General features: G+C 39.5%; 1 protein-coding gene across 8 annotated transcripts in view; it reads left to right on the top strand.

Annotated features, from left to right (window-relative positions):
- The window catches only part of PTPRM (protein tyrosine phosphatase receptor type M), an 826,360-nt gene that overhangs the window by 350,187 nt on the left and 448,909 nt on the right, over positions 1–27,264 (top strand). For all 8 annotated transcript variants that reach the window (XM_512029.7, XM_009433655.5, XM_009433656.5 and 5 more), the window contains exon 5: positions 8,951–9,066. In XM_512029.7, the coding sequence (XP_512029.4) occupies positions 8,951–9,066 (116 nt within the window). The remainder of the gene's footprint in view (positions 1–8,950; positions 9,067–27,264) is intronic.

Raw genomic sequence — 27,264 nt, 5'->3', positions numbered from 1 at the left:
ATACATGTATACAATTTGTAAAAATGGAAGCAGTGTAACTGGGATATCCATCACCTTAACTATTGTCTTTATGCTAGAAAAATTTGAATTGTTACTGTCTTCTAGATATTTTGAAATATACAGTAGATTTTGCAAACTGTGGTCACCGTGTTGATCTTCAAGCACTAAGTTTTATTTCTAATAAGTGTATATTTGTACTCATTAATCAACTGCTCTTAATTCTGCACCCGCACTCCCCCTATCCATCCCAGCCTTTGGTAACCATTAATCTACTCTCTATCTTCATGAGATCCACTATTTTAGCTCCAACATAAGAGTGAGAATATGTTCTATTTGTTTTTCTGTGCTTGGCTTATTTCACTTAACATAAGGCCTTCCAGTAGCATCCTTGTTGCTGCAAATGACAGGATTTCATGCTTTTTTGTGGCTGAATAATATTCCATAATGTAATATGAGATATTGTGTTCTTGTGTGTTTGTGTTTGTGTGTGTGTGTATTACATTTTCTTTATTTACTTATTTATTGATGGACACTTAGGATGACTCCATATTTTGGCAATTATGAATAGTGCTGCAATAAACATAGGAGTGCAGATATCTTTTTGATATATTGATTTCCTTTCTTTTGGATATATACCAAGTAGTGGAATTGCTGGATCTTATGGTAGTTCTATGTTTAGTTTTTTTGAGAAACCTCAATGCAGTTTTTCGTAGGGGCTGTACTAATTTATATTCCCACCAACTCTGTACAAGGGTTCCCCTTTCTCCACATGCTCACCAGTATCCGTTACTCCCTGTCATTTTGATAAAAGCCATCGTAAGTGGAGTAATGTGATAGCTCATTTTTGTTTTGACTTGCATTTCTCTGATGATTAGTGAGGCTGAACATTTTTTTTCCTGTACCTGTTGGCAATTTTCATGTCTTATGAGAAAATTAATTAGAGGCTCTTACTTAACAACAGAATGGGTCAAGCAGAGGAAAGAATCAGTGAATCTGAAGACAGCTACTTGAATGTCCAGTTTTAAATTGGACTATTTGTATTTTTGCTTGAGTTATTTGAGCTTCTTGTATATTCTGATGATTAGTCCTCTGTCAAATGGATAGTTTGCAAATATTTTCTCCCATTCCATGGGCTCCCTTCACTTTGTTGATTGTTTCCTTTGCTGTGTAGAAGCTTTTTAGCTTAATGTAGTCCCATTTGTCTGTTTTTGTTTTGGTTGCTCTTGAGGTCTTACACAAAAATTCTTTGCCCAGACCAATGTTCTGGAATGTTTCACCAGTGTTTTCTTTTAGTAGTTTCATAGCTTCAGGTCCTAGATTTAAATCTTTGGGTCTATTTTGATTTGACTTCTGTAGATGTCGAAACAGAGGAGGCTAGTTTCCTTTTTCTGCATATTGTTCTCCTGTTTTCCCAGCAGCAGTTATTGAAGAGACTGTCCTTTCTTCATTGTATACTCTTAGCACCTTTGTCAAAGACAAGTTGGCTACAAATGCATAGATTTATTACTGGGTTCTCTGTTCTGTTGCATTGATCTATGTGTCTGTTTTTATGCTGGTACCATGCTGTTTTGGTTACTAAAGCTTTATACTACATTTTGAAATCAGGTAGTATGATGCCTCCAGCTTTTTTCTTTTTGCTCAGGCTTGCTTTGGCTATTTGGAATATTTTCTGGTTCCATATAAATTTTAGCATTATATTTTCTATTTCTGTTAAGAATGGCATTGATATTTTGATAGGGATTCCATTGAATTTGTAATTTTTGAGTAGTATTGTCATTTTAAAAATTATTGAAACAAATCATAACAGAAACACAACATACCTAAACCTATGGGATTTTCCTCTTAATTTCTTCGATTGGTTGTTCACTAGCATGTTTTTAAATTTCCACGTGTTTGCGTATTTACTGAGGTTCCTTTTGTTACTGATTTCTAGTTTTATTCCATTGAGGTCAGAAAAGATACTTCATATTATTTCTACTTTTTAAAATTTGTTGAGACCTGTTTTCTGGCCTAAGATATGTTCTGTTCTGGATAATTTTGTATGTACTAATGAAAAGAAAGTGTATTCCATAGCATTTGGGTGAAATGTTCTATAGACGTCAGTTATGACTATTTGGTGTAGCGTGTAGTTTAACTTTAATGTTTCTTTGTTGACTTTCTGTCTGAATGATTGGTCTGTTGATGTTCCCTGCTATGACTGTATTACAGTTTATCTCTCTCTTTAGATCTATGTTTGCTTTATATACTTGGGAGCTCTGGTGTTGGGTGTATAATATTTATAATTGTTTTATCCTCTTAACCAATCCCTTTATCATTATATAATTACCATTTTTGTTTTTACAGTCTTTGATTTGCACCCTATTTTATCTGAAATAAACATAGATACTCCTCCTCTTTTTTGTTTTCTAGTTAGATGGAGTATCTTTTTCTACCCACTTCATTTTTTCTTACCTATGTGAGTGCCTTTATAGTTGAGGTGGATTTCTTGTAGGAAGAATTTAATTGTGTCTTGGTTTTTTATATGTTCAGCCTCTCTATGCCTTTTAATTGGATTATTTGCTCCATTTACATTCAATGTCATTATTAAGTAAAGACTTACTACTGCCATTTTGTTGCTTAATTTCTGGTTGTTTTGTAGCTCTTCTCTTTCTTCCTTTCTTACTACTTTGTAGTTAAATGATTTTCTCTGGTCACGTGTTTTAATTTGTTGTTTTTTATATGTGATGAATCTATTATAGGTTTTTGCATTGTTGTTACAATTAGGCTTATAAAACATATCTTATAGATATAAGTTATCTTAAAGAGATGACAACTTATCTTTGATGACAAATAAAAGGACAGAAAAATGAAAAAATTGCTTTTATGCTTTAACTCCATCCCTCTCACATTTTGAATTTATGTTGTTTCAATTTGCATATTTTTATATTGCCTATCTCTTAACAGGTTGCCATACCTATTACTGTTTTTGATAGATTTGTCTTTTGGGCTTCATAATAGTTACGAATAGATTGCACACCACAGCTACAGTGTTAGAATATTCTGGATTTGTCTGTATATTAATATTATCAGTGGGTTTTATATACTTTTACATGTTTTCTTGTTGCACATTAGTGTTTTTTTCCTTTCAGATTGAAGAATTCCCTTTAGCCTTTCATGTAAGATAGATCTAATAGTGATGAATTTTCTCAACTTTTGTTTGTCTGGGAAAGACTTTATCTGACCTTTATTTTTCTGTGGATAGCTTTAGTGGCTGCAGTATTCTTGGATGGCAATTTAAAAAAAATTTCCACACTTTGAAAATGTCTTCTTATACACTCCTGTTTTCATTGAGTTCTGTTGCCATATGAACCCTGATTCCTTTATATGTTATTTGCTTCTTTTCTCTTGCTACTTTTAGGATACTCTCTTTGTCTTTGACCTTTGAGAGTCTAATCATTATATCTTTTGGGGTAGCCTTATTTGAGTTGAATCTGTTCGGTGTTCTCTGAACTTTCTGTCCCTGGATATTTATCTCTTTCATGTTTTGGAAAGTTTTCTGTAATAGGTAAGCTTTTTGCCCCTTGCTGTTGCTCAACTACCTCTTGAGCACCAATAATTCTTAATTTGATATTTTGAGGTATTTTTCAGTATTTTGTAGATAATCTTTTTCCTTTTCATTTTTTTCTTTTTGCCTCTCTGGCTGTAAATTTTCAAATAGCTGTCTTCAAATTCACTGATTGTTTCCTCTGCTTGACCCATTCTGTTGTTAAGAGCCTCTAATGAATTTTTTTTTTTTTTTTTTTTGAGACAGAGTCTTGCTCTGTCGCCCAGGCTGGAGTGCAGTGGCGCAATCTTGGCTCACTGCAAGCTTTGCCTCCCGGGTACATGCCATTCTCCTGCCTCAGCCTCCTGAGTAGCTGGGACTACAGGTGGCTGCCACCACGTCCATCTAATTTTTTGTTTTTTTAATAGAGACAGGGTTTCACTGTGTTAGCCAGGATGGTCTCTAACTCCTGGCCTCATGATCTGCCCTCCTCGGCCTCTCAAAGTGCTGGGATTACAGGCGTGCATCACCGCACCCAGCCTCTAATGAATTTTTTAATTCAGCAAATGTATTTCTTAGTTTCAAGATTTCTGGGTTTTTTTGTTTGTTTGTTTCTCTGATAAGTTTCTGAATTGCTTTTCTGTGGCTTCTTAGAGATCAGTGAATTTCCTTAAAATGGCTATTTTGAGTTTTTGGTTATAAAGTTTACATATCACCATCTTGTTCAAGTCAGTCACTGGTTCCTTGCTTTGTCCATTTGTAGAAGCTGTGGTTCCTCATTTGTTTTTGTTTCTTGTGGATGTATGTCTATGTCTTTGCATTGAAGGGTTGGTTATTTATTCCAGTCTTCCCAGTCTGGCTTGTTTTGTTTTTTATTGGACATTTTTGCTTAGAGCTTCTTTGTAATTTACCTGTTGATTTCCCTTTTTTTCCTCTGCTAGGTTACTGCCTAATTTTTGGCACTAGATGACACCTTAAGCCAAAGTTTGCCTCAGTTATGGTAAACAATGAGAGTGCTACTTTCCCTGAATTTGGGAGGTCCCAAAAGGGATATACCAGTAGTGTGGGAAGGCTGGCTAAGGGTTTGTGCAGAAAGGATGAACAATTCTCCTACAGTGAGGTGCTGCTTAACAGCCACTCTGATTTGGTATCCCTTTGGCCAAGTTACAGAGAAAGTTTCTAATGCTGGGGTGGCAGTCCTGCTGCCCCGTACCTTTTTCTCTGTCCTTAGGGATATTTCTCCCTTCAGGCACTTTCGATGCTTCCATTGGGTTGGGGAAGGGACAGATTTCCTGCCAGGCAATCCACAATAGTGGGGAAATTGTTTACCCACTTTGACCTCATTTTTTCCAATGTAGAAATTATGAGTCAGAGGAAATTTTCCGGATGCTTTCTGCTGGGCAGATTGGGGGTTGGGGTTTCACAGATATTGAAGTCTGGTTTTCTTCCCTCTGCTCAGAAATTTTTCATGTCTCTGGCTCCTGGAATAGTCTCATCCTCATATTTGAGTTCTTGGGTATTGCCGGTGATAATCTCTGTGCTGTATATTTATTTATTTTTTGTGGAAGTGAGTGAAGCCAACTTGCTTCTATGCCACCATTTCAGAACTGGCAAAAATGCATGTATTTTTTAATTAGTAATTTCTAATAGTTTAACTTATGAAAAAAAGGTTTTAATTATGAAAACTTTTATCTTAGCATTATATGTAGTGGAAACAAACCTCAGTGTTCAATAATGGGGGATGTTTCAGTAAACTTGTTTATGTATGATATGTATTAGGGTTTCTTAACCTTGGTGCTATTGAGATTTTGGCACCCGCTAATTTTTTGTTGTGGGGGCTATCCTGCCCATTTTAGCAGTGTCTCTAGCCTCTGCTTTCTAGGTGCCAATAGCACTGCCTTTTAGTAGCATAATTCTGCTGCGATACACCAGGAGTCATTACTGAAAATATTTAACAACCCTTCAGCACAGGCTCAGAACTGACCAGCTTAACTGAGCGGGGTAAAATTTAGAATAGTGGCCACAAGTGCAATACCCCTTTAACCCAAGTTATCCTGAGAAATGGCTACATACCCAGACACCTTGTGTTAGAGACCTAGCTTGCTGTAGTAACCTGTAGCTGGGGGAGAGCAGGATTAGGTGTCTGGGAAATCCACTGGAGAGACCAGCACCAGGGAGAGAAGCTGTTGTTCTGAGTGTGCCAGATAACTTCAGCCTTTAACACTCCACAGGGAGATGGAAGGCGGGGGTTGGTCAACATGTGGAATGAGGCTTCAAGGCATTGTCCTGAGATATTATTGGAAGGAAAACTTTTCCTTTTCTGATTTGGGTCCAGTGGTTGGGGACCTGCAGATTAACTGACAAGAGACAGATTAATTGAAGAAAAGACAAAGTTTATTTTCACAGGCCAGAGTTCCCAGCAATAGAAAACTCACTAAATAACCAGAGATAAAGGTTTATATTCTAAATTTAACAACAGATTGGGGAGTGGTTTTAGGGCTTCAGTGGGAAAATGTAGAAAGTTCTATCAGGCTTTTTGATGGTAATGGCAACAGGCAGTTTGTCTACCTGGGAGCTGAATTAGACAACTCCCTTACAGGGGAGTTAATGGCAACTATTTTTTCTGGGAAAGCTCTGTTTTAGTCAACTACTTGAAGTTCAGATAAGATTTCTTTCTGCATCTTCTTTTGCTCAAATGTTTTCGCTTTAAAATAATCTGTATACCAACTCTGGGGATCTGAATGGGTCCCCATATTTTCCCTATGTAGAAGTTCCTTCAAAAAAAGAAAGTGGGTTGATTGCTGCACAGAGACATTTGTGTTATAAATTGCAAGGTAGGAGATCTATAAAAGAGAGCGAATTTAGATTAGAACAAGGAAACAAAAAGAAACCAAAGAATAATGGTTGGAGCAAACTATAAACTCAGATTCTGAGTCCAGAAGGCAGCCAGTTGTGATTTCCGGGTGTTGGATTTGAAGCGTCTTCAGTGATGATAGTAGTGTCACAGCCACGGTTACTCCCTGGAGCAGAATGTGGAAGAGGCAGGTATTCCAGTGGGCTTTCTGAGTGGCCCACACAGTGGTGGTGATTAATCTTTTGAAGTTTTATCAAGTCATCCAGCTTCAGCTTGCACAGCTTTGGGAGTATGCTTAGAATTATTTCATTGGGGATTTTTTTTTAATGTTTCCAGTTAATGACACATGTACTAAAATAGATTTATTAGAAGAAATTTGTTTAAATTTCCTTGACAAGAAAACAGCTTTTGGCTTCTAATATATTCCTATTAATTGAGTTAAATCTTAAAATTCTTAGTGAACTCTATTCATGTTGGGGACTTGTGGTGTAGGTAAACCTAAAATTATAATGATTATAAAGTTTTTTATATGGTAACATTTCATTAGTATCAGATGAGAGTGAGAGAGTAGAATTCTACAGAAATTGAAATCTAAAATGAACAGTCTTTAAGGATAGCTGTGTGGTTTTAATAATTTTAAGTAATATGAATTTAATGATGATAATGAGTATCTGGTGTGTGTGAGGCAATAACATCAAGTTCTGTTGCATCAAGCGCTGTGGCCGTTGTGATATGAGAAGGCCTAACCACAAGGTGAGCGAATCTACAGAAGCTTCATGGAAGGAACAGCATTTGAGAAATGCCTTGAAAATTCCCGCAGGCAGACCCAGGGGAGCCACTGCAAGTGGGGTGAAGAGATAAGGAAAGGCACAGATGGTGGGAAGACTGGGGAGAGGCACTGTGGCTTCGTAAACCGAGCCTGGTGTTTGGGACTGGATATACTGGAGTTTGTTCTTTTTCTTACACTTACTAGCCGAGTACCCATAAGTGTTCCCCATCTTGGAAATGGAGAAAATATCTCCCTCACAGAACATTTGTGAGTACTCAATGGAAAAGTTTCTGGCACATAAGTACCCAATAAAGGTTACCTTGTTCCATTTTCTAAAAACAATGGGTCTTTGACTTTTTCAGGAACAAAGACTAAAAGAGAAATTCATTTAGGGACTTTTTACAGAGATCTTTTAAAAATACATAATTATGTTATTCTTGAGCAAGGGGTAATTTGATTAAGTCAGTGAAAAGCAGAGATCATAGAGTTGTATGTTAATATATTAGTATTAAGAAACAATGGTCCATGGTTATATTGCTTTGTTGGAAGTTATTTAGAACATTTTGCATGCTGAGCATCATGAATACTTTGTCTGAATTATTAGTGGCCTCCAAATTAATAATGGGGCTTTCCTGTGTGTTTTTGACATTAAATTAAGTTTTTCTTTGTTCTTTGTTCTGAAGTAGTAACTCAACTTCCATTCCTAATTACGTTCTGCCCAGGCTAATATGAGCACTAGTTTGTAATCTTTTGCTACCCAGTAGTGGGGCACCCTTTTTTGAAGCTGCCTAGACATGGCTAAAGACACATTTGCAGTGGGGAAAAGCTGGCAAGACATGACAGATGTATTCTAGTTATTATCCAGATTTATCTGTCTCTCCCAGAAAGTATGATCATCCTCTTTGCTTCCCACCTCTTCTGTGGGAAGCACTCTGCTGTGCCCGCCCTTCCCGCTTTGTTACTCTTTCACTCTATCATTGTTATAATAAGGGAATGTTTTCCTAAAAGTAGAATTTTCATAAAATTTAAGTCCTGACTTACCATCCTAGTTCCTGGACACCTGTTTTCAGTGTGATGCAGAAATTGGCCTGTGCTTCTCATACCAAATAGAATAATCCTTTATTTAAACAGCTGTCCCATATGGACAATGTACATTATGAGACAATGGTGTTCACCATTTGGAATCCTTCTTTGTTCTTGAATTGGAAATAAGAATCAGCAAACATTGCCATGCTATGGCAGTCTCAGCATCATTTCACAGAGTGTGTCTAAAGGAGTAGTATTTTTGGTAGCTGAAAAATATTACATAAGTAATGCTGCATACCAGTTAGTTGTATTAAAATATATATTATGTACAGCTGTGTACTTGGCTTGAAAAGCTTCCTTGACAACATCATTTAACTTCTTACTGTTCTTTTCATGTTGCTGGTATAAATATCTAATATGTTTTTGTTCAAAACATCAATTAGGTTTCAGTATAATCTTTATTAATACAGATCTGTTATTACAAGAAGACTGCTGAGCTATGATAATTTGCACAGCAGGAACAATAAAATATCTCCTTTCTGTTTCATTCTATTCCAGAATGCTTGGCTTTTTGTTATTCTTTTACACAACATACCAAAACCTTTTATGATTTTTTAAAAATTATAGTTAAATCTTTAAAGCTCATATAAGCAAAAGCATTATTTTTTTCCCAAGGTGAACAAAATTGAAAGGCCAAAAATTTCAGATAGATTGAAGAAGACATATATTAGTTACAAATCTCCACTTTTAATATCTTTCATTCTTTTTCTTTATGTAGCCAGGACTCCTCACTTCCTGCGGATTCAGAATGTGGAAGTTAATGCTGGCCAGTTTGCTACCTTCCAGTGCAATGCCATCGGCAGGACCGTGGCAGGAGACAGGCTCTGGTTACAGGTACAGTAACTCATTTTCATCAGTTGATGAGAGTCCAGCGGGAAGAATACACTCCCCCTGGAGGAGGAACCCAGAGAAACAGACTCAGGTCCTAGTGTAAGAGTTTCCTTCTTTGTTAATAAGTAGCCAGATTACTTAGTAATCTATAAAAGCTAATTATTTTTGTTTAAACACCTTTTGTGAATTTCTTTTTTTTTTCCTTTGCTTATGCTTAGTCATCTTGCTTGGAAGATCTGATTGTCAAATTACTTATATGGCAGTTTATTAAATTACAAAATATAGCACTCTTCTCCTAAGTCTTCCTCTTGAGAAAAATCCAAAGAGTCTCTTTCTCTCTCTCTCTCTCTTACACACATACACACTACAGAACACTTCATAGGCCTTTTTGTCATTTGAATTTCCAAGCTGTAAGCTTAAACTTAGAAATTAATAATACATATTTTACTTTTGAGCTTTTAAATTATTTTTTTTGGTGTAGTGATCAATTGTGTGACTTGTTTTGTAATTATTCAAATTCCACCATATGTGTTTTGCATGGCAGAGGGTTGCGTGGATACATCCATGCTCTCAGGAATCCTGACAGAATGAGTGGGAGTAAATTGCCTGTCCCTTCTAACCAGAATGCCACCCACTTCTTTAAGCTCTAGGTTTGGGGTTTCCCCTGCCTTGGTATTCTCCAGTTGCATTCTTGTTTCTTCCTTTTAAGCATTAATCTGGAGGCTGCTCATTTTTCATCTTGAGTGGTGTTGATTTTTTGTCCTTATCTTTCCGTGTTTTGTGTGGGTTTTTTTTTTTAAGTATTATCTATTTATTTTTAGTTTGCTACTGAGTTGAACTGTCCTTTGGGTTTTAACCCTTCTGTGTAAGCGGTTGTGCTCCACACTGGCTTCCGCTCCATCATGTGTGCTGGCCTTGTCTCTGCACGTGCCATCTCTCCACCTCCTGTCATGCCTCGCAGTGTAATTATGATTGTGATGGGAGACTTCGTGTGACACACTGTAATTTTTAAATCCTTCATTCCTTTTAATCACTGCAATGTAAATCAGTAGTCATTTGTTTTGTTTTGTGTTTGTCTTAGAGACAGGGTTTCTCTCTGTTGCCCAGGATGCGATAGAGTGGTACCATCTCACTCAACCTCCTGGGATCAAGTGATCCTCCTGCCTCAGCCTCCCAAGTAGCTGGTACAACAGGCACATGCCACCATGCTTGAGTAATTATTTTGTCATTTTTATAGGGATGGATTCTCCCTTGTTGCCCAGTCTTGTCTCAAACTCCTAGCCTCAAGTGATCCTCCTGCCTTGGCCTCCTAAAGTGCTGGGATTACAGGTGTGAGCCACTGCACCCAGCCCCATAGTATTTTTATTCTTCTCTTTCTGGGGAAAATGGGAGACATTTGAGTGTGTGTCCCAAGATTAATCAGCAATGCATTGTCAGATGGGAAATGCATTCTGGAGAGGCTTCTTGTTGTTTTCTCTGCCAGGATGTTCCACCCCTCTGCCCAGTGTCACTCTATTTTTTCATACCCTACTGTCCCTTTTAGAGACTTTGCTGGCCAGGAAGTGTATGCAGAGGATTATATTGTATATTCCAAGTTCATCTTTACTTTCTTCTTTGTCTGTAAAAGTTTTGTAACTGCTAACTTAAGAGTTTTTTGCTGCTTGTGAAAACTGTCCTCAGTATTCAAATTTTTTTTCTCTTTTTAACCTACATCCCAATTGTTTTAAACTCTTGATGTTAAAATTCAGAATTGTTTTCTCAGATAATGGCTATTTGGTATTAAACACAATCAAGATTGGCCATCTGTGGTAATTAATGATGAGACAAACATCTTCTATTGACATTTTCCACTGAGTATTAAGCACCTTTTAAAAATGAAACTATTTGTTCCTTTGATTTATCTCTAGAAATCTTAATTATTTGTGGAAAAATACATTTTGCTCCTAATATTTATGATATTACTTGAGAGAATACAATATAAATACTATATTAAGTCTAGAGAATACAATATAAATACTATATTAAGTCTAAGCTCTCGCCTTAACAGAGTCATCGTAGATATTCCCAAGAATTTAAGGTTTGTTGAGGACATGATTTGCTCTTTTTATTTTTGCAAATGTCCTGGACTTGGTGTGCTCCTGCTTAAACTTGAGCACTTATTTGGGTTGGGAATCTTTCACTACTTCCTACACTTCCAGGAACTTTGTTTTAGAGATAATTTGTCATGTGGTATGGAGAAAGCTACTTACAATTTTGGGGTTTGAGAAACAAAGGGTCTAAATGCAAAGTTCTCAGCCCTGACTCTACTATAGAACAACTTGGAAGGGTTTTGTTTTGTTTTGGTTTGTTTTTTTTCACAAATGTCTTGTCTATTTCCAGATTCTCATTTAGTTGGTCTAGGGTGGGGCCTAGCGTGCAATGTTTTATTAAAGACTCTCCAAGTGATTCCAGTGTGCACCCAGGGTTGGAAATTACTAGTGTGAAGCAAAATACAACACACATTCCAAATCAGGAAAGAAAGAAGGCAGACATAACGTATAACTGGTACCTGTATTCAGTTGCCTCAGTTTGACCCCAACGTTTAATTTTCCATGTACTGATCTTTGAATTTTTTATCATTAGATTTGAATGATAGTGTTGGTAGTTGTTTTCACAGTCGGTCCCTTAATGCCTTTCTTTTTCTCTTGCTGAGTCTTTTCTGATCCCTCTTGTCTTCAGTGACCATTTATTGCCCTGCAGCTTTCTACACTGCACTGTCAAGAAGGAGATGACACAGATAGAACTGTTGTGACTTTGAGCTTTTTACTGAAACTTACTTTATCCTGGAATCAGGACACTATTTGGTTAGTGAATCTTTGTGATGTTAGAATAATTTTACTGTTAAATAGTTTATTTTCCCTGGTTGGGTAGGCATTTTGTGGGGAAATATTTATTTTATTAATAGCTTATGAAATAAGACCCGTGTCCTTCACCTGCAAGGGTGGTTTTTATTAATCTATATGTGTACAAAGCAGTTTCCAGTAGTGATGAAGGTTTTCAGCAGATGCTGGTTTTGCACAGCCCTTCCTGCCCTCTTGCCCAGGACCCCTCACTCCCCCTTGAACATTTTCTCAGGCCATTCTTTAGAGGTTGTGAAGACATGTAAACCTTTCGTCATGGACCAGGTCTTTCTAATCTAGAGTTGTAATACACTAACACCTGTCTGCGTGTAAACTCATTTGGGTCCTCAAAATAATCCTGAGATCCAGGCAGAAAATTGAAGAAAAGAACTTATTTTTAGTTTTTTCTGTGATTCGAATCTCTCTCAAGAGTGAGTCAATATTTAGAAATTAATAATACATCTTTGTTTGGGGGTACATTGGTGTTTTTGAATATAATCATTTACAATATTTTTTTGAGACAGGGTCTCACTCTGTCACCTAGGCTGGAGTGCAGTGGCATGATCTCGGCTCACTGCAGCCTCGACCACCTGGGCTTAGATGATCCTTCCACCTCAGCCTCCTGGGTAGCTGGGACTACAGGTGTGCACCACCACGCCTGGCTAATTTTTTGTATTTTTTGTAGAAACAAGTTTTCACCATGTTGCCTAGGCTGGTCTCAAACTCATGGGCTCAAGCAATCCACCTGCCTCAGCCTCCCAAAGTGCTAGGATTACAGACGTGAGCCACCATGCCCGACCTATTTACAATAATTTTTACTACTTGTGTTGCAGTCTTTTGAGGCCCACAATAGGTATTCTGCACAAAGTTTCATGGTTGTATCCCATGGTAGTTTATCTGTTTTGTAGGAGAGGAGTTGGAAGTTTAGTATTGTCCTGGGTCACAAAGAAAAATGACATAGCTGGCAATAATACAACTCTGTTTATTTACTTTTATTTCACCTTTAAGTAATTCCACTCTACTATACCGTCTTGTTGAATTTGGAAGGTAGATGAATAGGCATTATGCACTTACGCTTTGATAGAAGAATTTGGGTGTGACCAATATTACATCGTTAATATCAAGATGCCATCCTGACCGTGGAGAATAATGCTTATATGTATTACATGTCATATTGATCCATACCTGTGAAAATGGCCAAGGTTTTGATTTTTTTAAATATAGATTAAATATAACCCTTGTCAGAGTCTTTCACAATAACGTAACATAAATAAATCTGATGATGACACTAATGAAGAAATGTTTATGATTAACAGATGTGTCCCATCTGTTTATATTTTCTTAGTCTCATCTGTGGACCACACAGGTTATGTTGCCAAGTGGGATTGTTTTCTCTAGAACACTGAACAATAGAATAAGACCCAGTGTGTGAGCGCATCCATTGTTACAGCTACAAAATACTTTAAAAAATTTTCCAGACAGTAGGAAGACAACATCTGTAGAACTCTTTTCTTGTATCGAAAAACCTATATGCAATGCAGTTCTTGAAGATACTTGTGATATGTTATCGGATATGGCAATCTATTCATATAAACATGGACTGCAACAGTGTGAGATACTAAAATTAAGTGTATTTATGGAAATCATTCAAGCACCCAAAATATTACTGTAATTTTTGCTATCAACTTTCCGATCACTTTTTGAGCCCACATTTTGAAAATATCTCAGAGTCTGTATACATATACTGTGTGTATGTGTGTGTATATGTATATAACACTGAAAAGAGAAAATGGAATTTGAGATTTTCTTTTTATACTTTCTGTACACTTTTATACTTTTGAAAGTACTTTCTTGGCTGGGTGCAGTGGCTCACGCCTGTAATCCCAGCACTTTGAGAGGGCGAGGCGGGTGGATCATGAGATCAGATCGAGACCATCCTGGCCAACACTGTGAAACCCTGTCTCTACTGAAAATACAAAATTTAGCTGGGTGTGGTGGCACGTGCCTGTAGTTCCAGCTACTCAGGAGGCTGAGGCAGGAGAATCACTTGAACCCAGAAGGCGGAGGTTGCAGTGAGCCGAGGTCGTGCCACTGCACTCCATCTCAAAAAAAATAAATAAAAATAAATAAATAATTTTTGTTTGCTGATGGGAAACTTCTGATGTTGTATATTTTTTATGTAGTCACTGACCTTTAAGCTATGTATGGTTGTATTAAAACCTTTATTGTTCTTTCTTCAGTATTCCAAATATTATTTGCCTACATTTGCTTGTTTCTCTCAGGACTTTCTATTTATAATACTTTCCAGTAAATGAAGGTGACAACCAAAGCTAGCTAGTGTTTATGTACCTATAGATGACTCATGCACGTGCAGTTACAAGACCTGTGGCATGGGGGCCACTGCCTTCCTCTTCCCCTGCCTGGGGTCCCATTTTGGTGTTTTTGTAACTTCTGCTCTTTAATTCATTTCTTGTAATCGTTGTAGAGGTTCCTGCATTCCTTACTCTTGTTAGCAACCACATCACATTCAGAGTGGGTGGGAAATACAAAGGTTCTGCCTCCAGGACAAAGAGCAGAAGACGGAGGTGGGGAGGAGCGATGTCTTTTCAACAAAGGATGAACAGATCTTTGATCAGGCTAGGGGTTGAGGTGTGCATGTTGAGTGAATAGCAGTTGGCAGTGGAAACCTGGAAAATAACCCCTTTCTCTTCACAGACATTAGAGGTCCATACCATTTTTAAATATCTTACTTTTTAAAATTACACAATTATGTAACCTCTGAATTTGGAGCAATCTTCAAATTAAATTCCTAATTTTATTGATGAGAAAACAGAAGCCCAGAAAATGTAGGAAACTTTAGTGCAGTTGTATATCCTGTTTTTATGTTTATTATAGGTAACTCCATTTTATTATTGAAAGTCAGTTTTCTATGTCTAATATTTTTATGCTGTATATATATGTACATGTTTATACTTACGTATAAGTATTGTTATTTATTTACAAATGCATGAATTTTTTCTCTTGGACATTTTTCTTCACTGAGTGATCTTGCATCTCAAATATTAGCCTTTTAACCTGATAGTCTCAGATTTACTGTGATTTACCTGTGTTAAATTTAGAACCTTAAAATCCATCATAGCACAATATAATTGAGAGTTTTACTGTTTTGCAAGCAGAGTTTGGCATTTATTATAAGTAATGCACCAGAATAGCCTTTTAAAATGATTCCATAATATGCATTAGTTTATACAAATAGAAAAGGAAATCAGATGATGTTACTGTAAAGTACAGTAGTCCCCTCTTATCCGAGATTTTCACATTCCATGGTTTCTGTTACCTGTGGTCGATGAAAATGTGGTCCGAATATGTCAAATGGAAAATTCCAGGAATAAACAATTCATAAGTTTTAAATTGTGCACCATTCTGAGGAGCACAATGAAAAGTTATTCTGGCCCACCCTGTCCCACTGAGGACATGAATCATCCCTTTGTCCAACAAATCCCACTACCCACCCAGTAGTTACTAAGGAGGTGTCTTGGTTATCAGATAGGCTGTCTCAGGATCACAGTGCTTATGTTTAAGTCACCCTTACTTTACTTAACCATTGCCCCAAAGCACAGGAGTAGTGATGATGGCAATTTGGATTTGGCCAAAGAGAAGGCATAAAGTGTGCTTCCTTCAAGTGAAAAGGTGAAAGTGCTCAACCTAATAAGGAAAGAAAAAAATTGTATGCACTGCTTGCTAAGATCTACAGTAAGAAAGAATCTTCTATACTTCAAATTGTGAAGAAGGAAAAAGAAATTCATTCTAGTTTTGCTGTTGTACCTCACACTGCAAAAGTTTACAGCCACAGTGCATGGTAAATGCTTAGTTAAGATATACAAGGAGGCATTAAGTTTGTGTGTGCAAGACATGACAGAAGCTATCCATGGTTTCAGGCATCCACTAGGTGTCTTGAAATGTATCTCCCATGGAACAGGGGGGACTGCTATACTGTTAAAAACACTGGTACAACCGAGCACCTAGACTAGTGCTTGTCACATAGCAAAATGCTCAGTGAATACCTACTAATGCACGGGGCTTACTGGCTACCCAAACAAATCGTGTAGCTCCTTCAGGTGAGCATCAAAAGTAGATTTGTAGTTATAGCAGGAAAACAAGCACAGAGGAAATCGTTTCTCTCTGGGATGATTGCTTTAGGCCTACAGTTCCTGTTCAGAGGATGGTCTTTGATGAGAGGAACAATTCATAGAATGTAGTGGTGCCTCTGCTGCTTCAGGCTATATAGCAAATATCATGCAGAGTTACAAAAACTGATTAATAAAAACAGGCATATGTTGGAGTAATTTTAGAAGCAAATATGGTCAATATATCATCTTTCCTAAATCTTCATTTCTTGTACCCTTTGCCTAGGTTTTCTTATTCTGTCATAAAACTTCTGTCCTAATTCTTCCTGTAAAAACTTTCTTGCCATGGCATCCACATTAAACGTTATAGACATACACCTTTATTTTTTTCCATGATCCCCATGAACATAAGAAATATACCTTTAATAAGGATATTCCATTTGAGTTTGCACAATGGCAACACCTGTGTCATAGTAATAGATGAATTAAACCTACGCCATCCACCTTTTGTAAAGAATATAATTGCATTTGAGCTCTTCCTTTGAGGAGTTTAATTTTCTTAAAAATACTTACTTAGAATTAACAGTTTTTTAGCTGTTGGCCTAGAGATTGATATATTTTTTTTTCTTTTGAGAGTTTGACATATAATTCCACCAAGCTGGGTATGAGCTACGCAATCGTGAAAAAAGTATGTTTCTCCAGTCTAATAAATTGCTCACATTTTGTTTTTGAGCTCAGATAATTTTAAAACTTTTTCTGAGAGAAAAGAGGGAAACCTTGAGATTTTTATAACCTACAACGATTTTAATGGGAACAGTTTCACTGATCTACCATAGAATTTGGCTTTTGAATGAATAAATTAAAAATTATATGAATAGTGTTTATATTACTGACTTCAGCAGGTGTGTTTGAAATAAAGTAATTGCAACTACATTTACTGAACACTGCTATGTGCTAGTTACTCTGGTAGGTGATGTTCAGGCATTTTTTTCATTGATCCCTACAAGAATTTTATTATATGTCCATTTATAGAAGAAGCGGCTGAGGCTTCTTCTTTAATGACTTTTCCAATGGTGCATTGCTAATCACAAGAGCTCGGATTTGAACCCAGGCCGTCTATGTTGTATCGTAACCATAATGCATGTTTGGTACTGCAGAAAAAGACATAGATAGTTCCTCATGAATTCATAAGTATCATGTAATTTAAATGATAGCATTGATCAGAATGTACAATTAAAGTTGTTTTTGTATGTATGCGATGTTGCCTTGGCTTTCGTGTTATGGATATATGCTTTTGGTCAACCTTTCTAGGTGGCTTTTAGTTTCATTTGTTGATTATAAGGAAAAAAATCACAACTGTATTTCAGAACAATTTTGTTATTATGTATAAAAGCCACAAAATGATATGAAAAGAAGTAAAATTATGGTTCCCTTCACAAGCTTAACTTGGGTATTTTATGCCATATATATTAAAGCAGAAATTTAACATCACTTAGCATTCCAGAAAATACTAGAAATGCATAAAGGAGAACTGTCTTTAGTTGCTATGGGAACCATTTGCTCTAAAAAATTTTGAGTAGTTAAAATCACATCCATTATTGTTTTAGTCAGTTAAATATCTATATCTATATTTATATAATATACTGAACAATCAGACTGAAGCTACCGAAAACCTTTAGGCGTATACCTTATGTTTTAACTTAATATGATTTTGGATTACCTTTATTTAAAAATAAACATTTCTTTTATATTGATGAAACAGTATAACATGTCTAGGGATACTCTAGAAGAAATTAATTAATAATTTTTCCTTTGTGATATTATCTAACTCAGCCAAAAAAAGATGTAAGCAACAGGTGCTGTAGGATGTGGCAGGAACAGGTAGGGCAGTAGAGAGCCCCTTCCTCCATAGCAACCTTGAGGTCTCCTGGCCTCGACTTGAAATTGGACTTTTTATTTTTATTTTTTTCTTTCCAGCTTTTATTTTAGGTCAGAGGGTACACATGCAGGTTTGTTACATGGGTAGATTTTGTGTTGCTGGGGTTTGGTGTACAAGTGGTTTTGTCACCCAGGTGGCGAACATAATACCTGTTAGGTAGTTTTTTGACCCTCACCTTCCTCCCACCCTCCACCCTAAAGTAGACCCTGTGTCTGAAATTGGACTTTTAAAACTACTGGTCAGGTTATGTCAGTCTGGAGGGCAGAAGAGAAGGAAGGGCATCACCACTAATCTTAAGGTCTGCTTCCTTTGGCCCTACAAACCATACATTCTGGGAAAGCCTTCTTTCTTCTTTTATTATATTCAGCGGAAGGTTCACTTGCTCTTCTTGCTTCCAAGTATCTGAGGCTATCCCATGAGAAAGGAAGACAGAGATGGCCATGGTTGGGGCTGCCTGCTTCATGGGGCCGGCGGGAACTGGGAACAGGTAGAAGCCCCACCCACTGCTGAGCTGGCAGGGCAGGAACCTCATGCTCCCTGAGCACAGCTACGGCTGCCCAGCCATGGCTGCAGACCCAGCATCCCTGTGCTCTTAGAGGCTGGGAGCAGGCAGGAGCTCTGCCCTCCCAGGTGCAGCTGCAGCTGCAGCTACCCAGCCACGGCTGTGGACCTGGGCATCTTTGCACTCTCAGGGACCCAGGAAGACACCCCTGCACCTGCAGGCTTCAAAGTACCTGCTTCCACTGCCTGGCCTCTCCCTGTTCCCAGTGCCCGCTTCAATCTTGGACCAAAGTTGAGGCCAAACCCAGGTGCTGTCGCAACCCAGCCAGGTGTGTGTGCACCCAGGGCAGCACTGACATGCCAGCCCCCTGCTGCCTCAGCCCCTTCCTGACTTTAGGCACTGACAAGCATGGGAGGAAGGCTGAGGGGGTGTTGAGGGCAGTTTGGCACTGGCCTGCAGGTGCCCCTCAGCATGAACAGCCTGAGTACCATGAACAGGAGGCAGACAGGCTCCAGGGCAGATGGGGGAGTTCCCCGGTGAAGTCCCACCTTCAAGCCAGGGAAGGCCTGAAGCCTGGGAGCTGTCAGTCCTGCAGTTCGGGAGTGGGAAATTATCGTGCTTTTTTGATGCCCACCCATGGCCACCCATGAACCTGTCAGCACACACTTCCTCCCCTCTGAAGCCCATGAAATCCATGGACTCAGCCAGACTCGAGCACTCAGGCCGACCTGCCTGGAGAGAGAAGCTGCCCACTCCAGGGTCTCCTCTCTGCTGAGAGCTGAGCACTTGACTGGATGACCTGCCTGCGTAGAGGAGCTACCCACTCAAGGGTCTCCTCTCTGCTGAGTGCTAAACACTTGTTGGGACACCCTCACTGTGGAGCAAAGCTGACCACTATGGGTTTCCTTTGCGCTATTCTGTCATTCAGTAAAGCTCCTGTTCACCTTACTCACCCTCCACTTGTCTGCATACCTCATTCTTCCTAGACACAGGACAAGAACTCGGGACCCACCAAATGACAGGGCTGCAAGGGCTATAACACAAGCAGGGCTGAAACATGCTCCTTGCTCACCACATTGTGGGTGACAAGAAAGAGAGAAGGAGAGAAGACCTACAGCCCTTCAGGGATCCCAGACCTAGAAGCTCCCTGAGCCAGGGCTGTGACACCCTCTTCGTGGCTCTGCAGTTCCTGATGTCTGAAGTTTCTGGGTGCCACCACGTTCCCCATTGCCAGCCTTGGAAGCTGCTTGCAGGGAGCTGGTGCCCATGCTGGCACCTGGAGCTGCCCATCCCACCACAGCCAGTGTGCCTGGCTGTGCTCAGTGGCCAGATCCCATGCTCGCTCACTCCCACACCCCTCACCTCTCCCCACTTGCCCTTGGCAGGCATGGAATCCAGGCCGGTAGTGTCAGCCGAGTGCAGCCTGCCAGGCCAAGTGGGCCCACTGGGCCCGAGCAAAACTCAGGTAAAGGTGCCACTGGCCACAGAGGTTTCTGGCTGGCGAAGCAACACCCCAAGGATCCCATAACATTATCAGCCATTGATGATCATTGCCTTGGTTCATTAATTCATTAGGAGTTGCAGAATGGTCTAGGTCTATCAGTCACTTACTGTCATCACCTAAAAGTGACCAAGGTAGTTATAATTATTGTCATCATCAGCATTGTCGTCATCAGCTTGTGTGTTTGAACACATTTGATGTGTTTCAGTCCATTGCGCTTAATATCTTTATTGCTGCTCATGTCTTCCCCAGCCTTCCAGTGGGGCTTACTCCGCATGGGTGACTCCTGTCCTGGTCCATTTCAGGGAGCTTCTTTGCTTTCTGGTGTGATGACATATTCTAGGTGTATATTTTCCATTTTCTACTTCAGACCTAGAATTGGCCATTTTTCCAGGGAATCCTGGTTGTTTTTCTGTGGGAAATGGCCATTAGAAATTACAGTCTGAACATAGAGATGCTCATTACTACTTTATTTATTTTATTGTTTATTGTTTTTGGATCTTCTCATTGGAGAGAGCTAAGATATCTTGGTATGCACACATACACACATTTAAAGACAAACTGTGCCCTGAGTGCATACTGACAATTCCTATGCAAATTCAAAACTGTAGGGATTTTAACCTCCTTTATCTTACATCTTTATCCTCTTTCAACTATGTTTTCAGAAGAGTTGTATATTTTAAGGCATATTGACTAAGGAAAAGTGACGTTATTAACCAGCCGTGTGAATGACTAGCCTGGCCTTTTAGATCATGTTTGAGAGGTAGCACAAGCACTGCCACTCTCCCCATACTAGAGTGCTATAAATACAGTTTAAAAGTGAACTGGCTTGAGACCTAGTTTTGCAAAGGTTTGAACCTTTAAATATATGAAAAAATGTTCGTCAGTGTTGGGCTCCTTAGTTTGATTTGGCCAAGTTAACCCAGTTAACAGTTGGGATATTTGATTTTAAGACCACAGAACTTCTAATTTTGCTGGCATTTCTAGTTACTGCATTTATTAGGTATATTCTATATTATTTGGATTAACTTCTAGATAAAATTTAAATACAGGCTTATTAAATGATGTTATTCAGCTATTATGAATATATCACAAAATGAACTATGTCTAAATAACAAAATGAAGCTCTAAATTTCCATAATCAAATTCTTCTTGAATATACCAATAATAATAGGATATAACTTTGGATATCTGTATATTATTTTGGCTATCTGTATATTCATTAGCCAACTTAATGTGTGCTTGTCAATATATATTGCTAGCATATGATGATACAAGTCAGAATTTTTAGTTTTAGTACAGTACTCCAAATTGATAAATATTTGGGTTAACTTGGTTGTGGTCTAGAAATCAAAGGTCAACACTATGTTAATTATTAAAATCAAACTTATGGGCTGTATAAAGGTAGATTCTTCTTTGAGATGTTCGATTCATACAGGATTTAGCTTGCATAAGATATTTCAAACAAAATTACTCCAGGCCCTGCTGATGTTATTAGTGATGTCGGTGGTAAGAATTTCAATCAATATCTTACAAATGGGCATATTTGAAAGTTGGATAATACAGACTATTTTCACTATTGAAGAAATGAAAGTGCCATTTAATCCCCACCTGTATGAGGAAGGGGGACTGGCTCAGAGCTCCCTGACGCCTGCATACTCAGAGCAGCTCCAAAATGCCTGAGATTGATTAATTTGCTGCAAGTGCTGCTAACTTCCCAGACCTCAATTTCTTTCAATCATTGCTCTGATTATTGCAAAACTATTTCTGAAAGACTTAATATGTATCTTTTGCTGATAAATTACTGCTCATTTAGAAGTCCTAGAGTTAGTCCATTGCATAGAGAAGGTTGTAAGTCTAATTTAAATAACTATCAGTACTTTTTTCTAGCCTGCTCAAATTGAAATACATGCACATTTGAAGATACTCTTGCTTTTATAAAGAGCTGTATTTAACCCGGTCAGATATCTCCTCTCAGGCATCATCATTATGGTTATTTCACTAAGTGGACAAAAGATGGGTCAGTGATTTATTTAACAACCCAGGACATTCGGTCGCTGTGCTTTGCATGGTGTCTGAGGTTTTTGTTCCCAACAACTGTGTCCTAGGCTGTCTCTCCCAGTGAACTCTCATGTGATAAAGAACAGTGCGATGCCCATCCTTCATCATTTTTTATGGTCCTTCTGTCACGCTATTAAGAATGTAGAGTGCCCGTGCTTGACGGGGCTGCCTGTTTCTTATTCTGAAAATGGGGCAAAATGTGGCTGACAATTTTGCTGTGTCTACCTGATGTATATTTTCACAATTTTGTTTTGCTGTGGGTTTCTAGATGCTCAGTGGTACCTGATGTTCTGAACACACTGACCTCTCCAGGTGTCACTGTCATGGGGAAAGGACAGTAGGGGCAGACTCTCATGCCTGTCTGCACCTGACTTGCAGCAAAGGGATTGGGGCTGGCCATCACTCCCCACACTTCACAGTTTAATTCCAGCCTAGGGAATGGAATCTGGGGACCAAAAGACATCTTAAAATCAATTAATTTAGTCACTTGTTCAATGCCTGAATCACTTTTAATATCACCACCAGTCCTCCCTAGGATGTACAAGGCATGGTTTATATGTTAAAGTTAGAGCAATAAAAATCAGGCAAGGATCCCTGCCTTCATGGGACTTGTATTCTAGTAGGGGAGATAGAGAGCAACTATGATAAGTAAGAGAATTATGCAGCATGTTAGGAAGGGGTCAGTGGCACTCATAAAGGAACAGCTAGGTGGTGCCAAGTAGGAGCATGTTTCAGTTTGGAATTTAGGCGTCAGGTTAGGCCTCAGTGAAGTATTTGAGCAGTCCCTGGAAGGAGATGGAGTTGGCTCTGGGGGATGGGTGGGAAGCATTCTAGGAGGAGGAAGAGGTCTCAAGGAAGGAGGAAGCCTGGTCTGGAAAGAACAGCCAGGAGTCCACATGGTGGGGCTGAGTCAGCCGGCACAGTGGTGCGGCCATGGCACAGTGGGACTGGGAGTGCCTGAGGATGGGAGGACTGGGTGTGTGCCTTCTCGGTGGTCATTCTTAGTACCTTAGCCTGTACTCCAAAATCTATAATCAGAAAGTTTCCATATCTAATTTGGTAGCAAAACCTCCCCATTTTTGTAATTCATTTGGTGACCAAACCTGACCTGAATGGATGTGAAGCTATTTAGGGTTTCTGTTTTTTCCTCCTTAAAGTCAATATTCCTAGGTTTGGATGCAGAAATGTCAAAACCTAGGAATTATGGGGTGCTGTCTCAGACTTTCCTTGGGGTGTCAAAGAATATGCAGTGCAGATGCCTTTATGAAATAAAATAAAAAATCTGAATTCTGAACCACATTTTACTGCGAGGATTTCAAATAAGTAAGTACTGGTGACTTTTACTAGTATCCTGTGGCCCAGACATTCACGTCCCATTCCTGTTTTATGTGCCTGTCCTTTTCATGCTGGAAGATGGTTGTCCTCTCCCCCTCGTTCTCAGCCAGCTGTGTTAATGACTAGCCTGGTCTCCGGCTCCTCCCCTTCTTCAGTTCCCTAACTGTGGGCCAGGGGATTTATTCACTGTCTAGCCCACAGTCCTCTGAACAAGTCTGCTTCTCTTATGCTCTGCCGAAAGCCTGAGGCTCCAAATGGAATGCTGTGTGCTGGGACAGGGACAAGAGGGACCATCTCTCCAGATACTTCATTAATACAACTGAAAATCGAATTAGGATTTTAGACAAAAACCTGCTCCACAATTGTTATGTATGTTTTAATGATGAAGATGATGCTAAATCAGAACTCTATCCACTTAACAAAGTCTGATTTTACAGGGAAGCATCAGATGCACATTTATTTTTATTGATGTTTATCTTGTTTTAATTTATTGTTTGGCTTTGTAGATATCTTTTTCCATCCCTTTTTGTTAATTTATGTGCTCATATATTGTCACCTGTTCATTTGAGAAGCACATCTATGACTATCAAAGAAAGGAATAAACTTGTTGGGAGAAGTCAGGGATGAGGAAATAGCCTTGTGCCAAGGCACCAGAAACAGACGTCAGCGTTGGTGCCAACGAGCAGCTGCGACTCTGGTCGCTTGCATGTTTCTAGTCCACCTGATCTTCCTGGCAGTTAGCCCATCTTGTTCTCCTTGTGTCCACAGAGCTATCATAGGAGACATTGCCTGGTGCTTTGCCAGTGACTCTAAACACTGTGCTTCCTCATTTCCTCATGCTCCAAGAAATATGGTTCGACACTGGAGGAAGAAAAGTAATACCTTTCCTCACCCATCACAAGGTTTATGGCTGAAATCCCTATAACAAAAGACAGATTAACAAGATAAACACATAAAAAATTATTTAATATGGCTGGGTGCGATGGCTCACACCTGTAATCCCAGCACTTTGGGAGGCCAAAGTGGGCAATTACAAGTTCAGGATTTCGAGACCAGGCTGGCCAATATGGTGAAACCCTGTGTCTACTATAAATACAAAAATTAGCTGGTTGTGGTGGCAGGCACCTGTAGTCCCAGCTAACTGGGAGGCTGAGGCAGGAAAATTGCTTGAACCTGGGAGGCGGAGGTTGAAGTGAGCCAAGATTGAGCTGCTGCATTCCAGCCTGGGTGACAGAGCAAGACTCCGTCTCAAAAAAAAAAAAAAAAAAATTATTTAATACAAGTTTTACATGGCACAGGAGCCTTCAGAAAATGAAGACCCGAATACTCAGGGAAAACTGTGTTTTTATGGACAGTCGTGTAGAAGTGTGATTGAGGGACAACAGGGCAGGATCTGATGGTAATAAGCGGGGTGCACTGAACAAGGCCTGTTTGTTCAGATTCTCTGTGGCCTGTGTGACATTCCTGCCCTCCAGATACAGGGCAGGATACCTGCCACATGAAGGCCTTTAGGGGAAGATGGAGGGAGAAGTCAGAGAGTGACCTCTGAGTTTCCTAGCCCATCTCAGGGCAGAAAGGGGCAAGTGGAATTTCAGTTTCTGTGTCCTGCTTGGTGGGGGGGCGGGGAGGGAATGGTCTGCATGATCTTTCTGATGTTGTGGTTTTCTCAGCTTCTTTCAGCTTAAATACTTAGTATGCCAAGGTGCCATATTTTGGGGTACCATTTCCTGCACTGCATCAACACTAACAAAGTGGAGGGTGAGGTCTCTCTCTCCCTTCTCCTCCTCACCCAGTACTTTGAGGACATACCCTCATTTCTCCTCCATTAGTCCCAACGTGCATTTGCTGCCTTACGCATGTCTTCTCAGAATGGGGCTGATAGAGAGCCTGATGTTGCTCTTGCACCTGACACATTTTTTTGCTTTAAGAACCAAGGAGGGGTCTCTGAATGTGTACATGTCAGGGTTTCAAAGGAAACTAATAACGTCATTGAAGGCTTGTATCTTTTTCCCTCGTGGATCACATCTTTCTGCGTGTTGGGTCATTTGGCCTTTCGTTTCTGTGCCTCTCCCCATCCTTGCCTTGCCTGGTCCTTTCTTCCCCATGCTTCCTCTCCCGTTGCCTCACCCAGCTTTCCCCACTCCTTTCTGATTTTCTGTCTTCACACTGTCATTCCCCCGCTCTTCTCCAGTGTAGACGGCATGTTTTCCTGTTTCTTTCTTCTGTTTTGTTATCCCATTGCCCCTGTGGCTCTTCTGTCTCTTCATGCCTTCCTGGTCTGGCCTCTGCTCATTTCATTCATCTTATGGGGTGCCTCCATGGTTGCTGTCTTCGGGCTGCTATTCTAGCTCATGATTCCAAAGTGGGGTACTCTGCTTCGGTGACCCAACATGACCTTAAAGACTTGCTTATGCACCTCTGACAAATCAAGATGCACGACCCCTGGACACCTTCAAAAAGCCACAGGGCTTTTAGTTTCTCACATGATCACCACATTGGCATGCTATTGCTGCTGTAACAAATTCAAACCTTGTGGCTTCATCATCTTACTGTTTTGCAGGTCAGAAGCCCTAAAATAAGGTGATGGCAGGGTTGGTTCCTCCCAAAAGCTCTGGGAAGAATCTGGTCCTTGCCTTTTCCAGATTCTAGAAACCTCCCTCATATTTTGTCTCGTGATCCCCTCCTCACGCTTCAGAGCCCGTCGGCACAACCTCTGCTTCTGTTATCTTTCCTTCACATTGACCCTTCTGCCTTCCTTATAAATAGAACCTTGTGATTACGTTTGGCCAACCCAGATAATCCAGTCTATCTTTCCATCTCTAGACCCTTATTTTAATCATATCTGCAAACTCCTTTTTGCCATGTAAGGTAACATAGTCCCAGATTCTGGGGACTGGGATGTAGACATCTTTGGAGGCCCTTATTCTGCCTACCACAGTCATGATGAGTTGGGGCAATGTTGCTGACTGACGACACACAGAACCTCTAAAACATTCTTTTACTTTCCCTGTTCGTCTCCATTGTAAATAGGGATTCTTTGTCTAAGGTTTGGGGTTTAAGCCTGTTAATTTAGTAGAACCTCATTTTTCTCTTCTACCCCTGGAAGATTTTTTTCCACTGAGGCTGTGATTCCTAGAGTCAGCCAGTATTTCTTGAGTTCTATTTATTGTGCACCTGGGTACACAAAATGAGTAAGATACGACCCTGGACCTTATGGACCGCTAGAGGAGAAAGATGTTACTGCAGTAGAGTACATGTTGTGTTGATTTCATTTTCTAGATATCTTTAGGTTCCGTCCCTTTGTCTCTGTCTTCTCTCATTGTGTCATTTGTTACTATGATTTCTGAAAACAATTTACCCAGTTTCCCTTGACATCAGTTGGACTCACACCGTATCTCCTCCAGTCCATTACTGTACACTCAGAGGTGTTTGTGTTACCTCTTTGCCTAAGGTCCTTCCATTCCCAGCATCAGAATACACTGAAATCTTTAACATGTCATACTTCTTGTTGCAGTCTGTATTGTGCTTTTCCTTCCAGCCTTTTTACCTGCCATACCAAGAAGCACTTCTGTTCTTGCCATATGGGATAAGTTATACTTCCCTTAGAGTTCCCCTAGAGTTCTCCTGTACTTTCCCTATAGTTTTTTTATAGTTCTCCTAAAGTTCCCCCATAGTTACCCTATATTTCCCCTATAGTTCTGTGCTCTCTCTTGGCTCCTGACTCTGAAGAGCTTCTCTTATTCACTAGACTTTTCCTCTTTATTCCCTGCCTAAGAAACTTCTGTGCATCCTGAAGCCTGGGCTTAAGCAGTGCTTCCTAGAAAGCTTGCACTGACAACATCTCCAGGACTATAGTT

Source organism: Pan troglodytes, chromosome 17, assembly GCF_028858775.2.
Source record: "Pan troglodytes isolate AG18354 chromosome 17, NHGRI_mPanTro3-v2.0_pri, whole genome shotgun sequence".
NCBI lineage: Eukaryota > Metazoa > Chordata > Mammalia > Primates > Hominidae > Pan > Pan troglodytes.
This window is presented reverse-complemented; position numbering and strand designations above follow the sequence as displayed.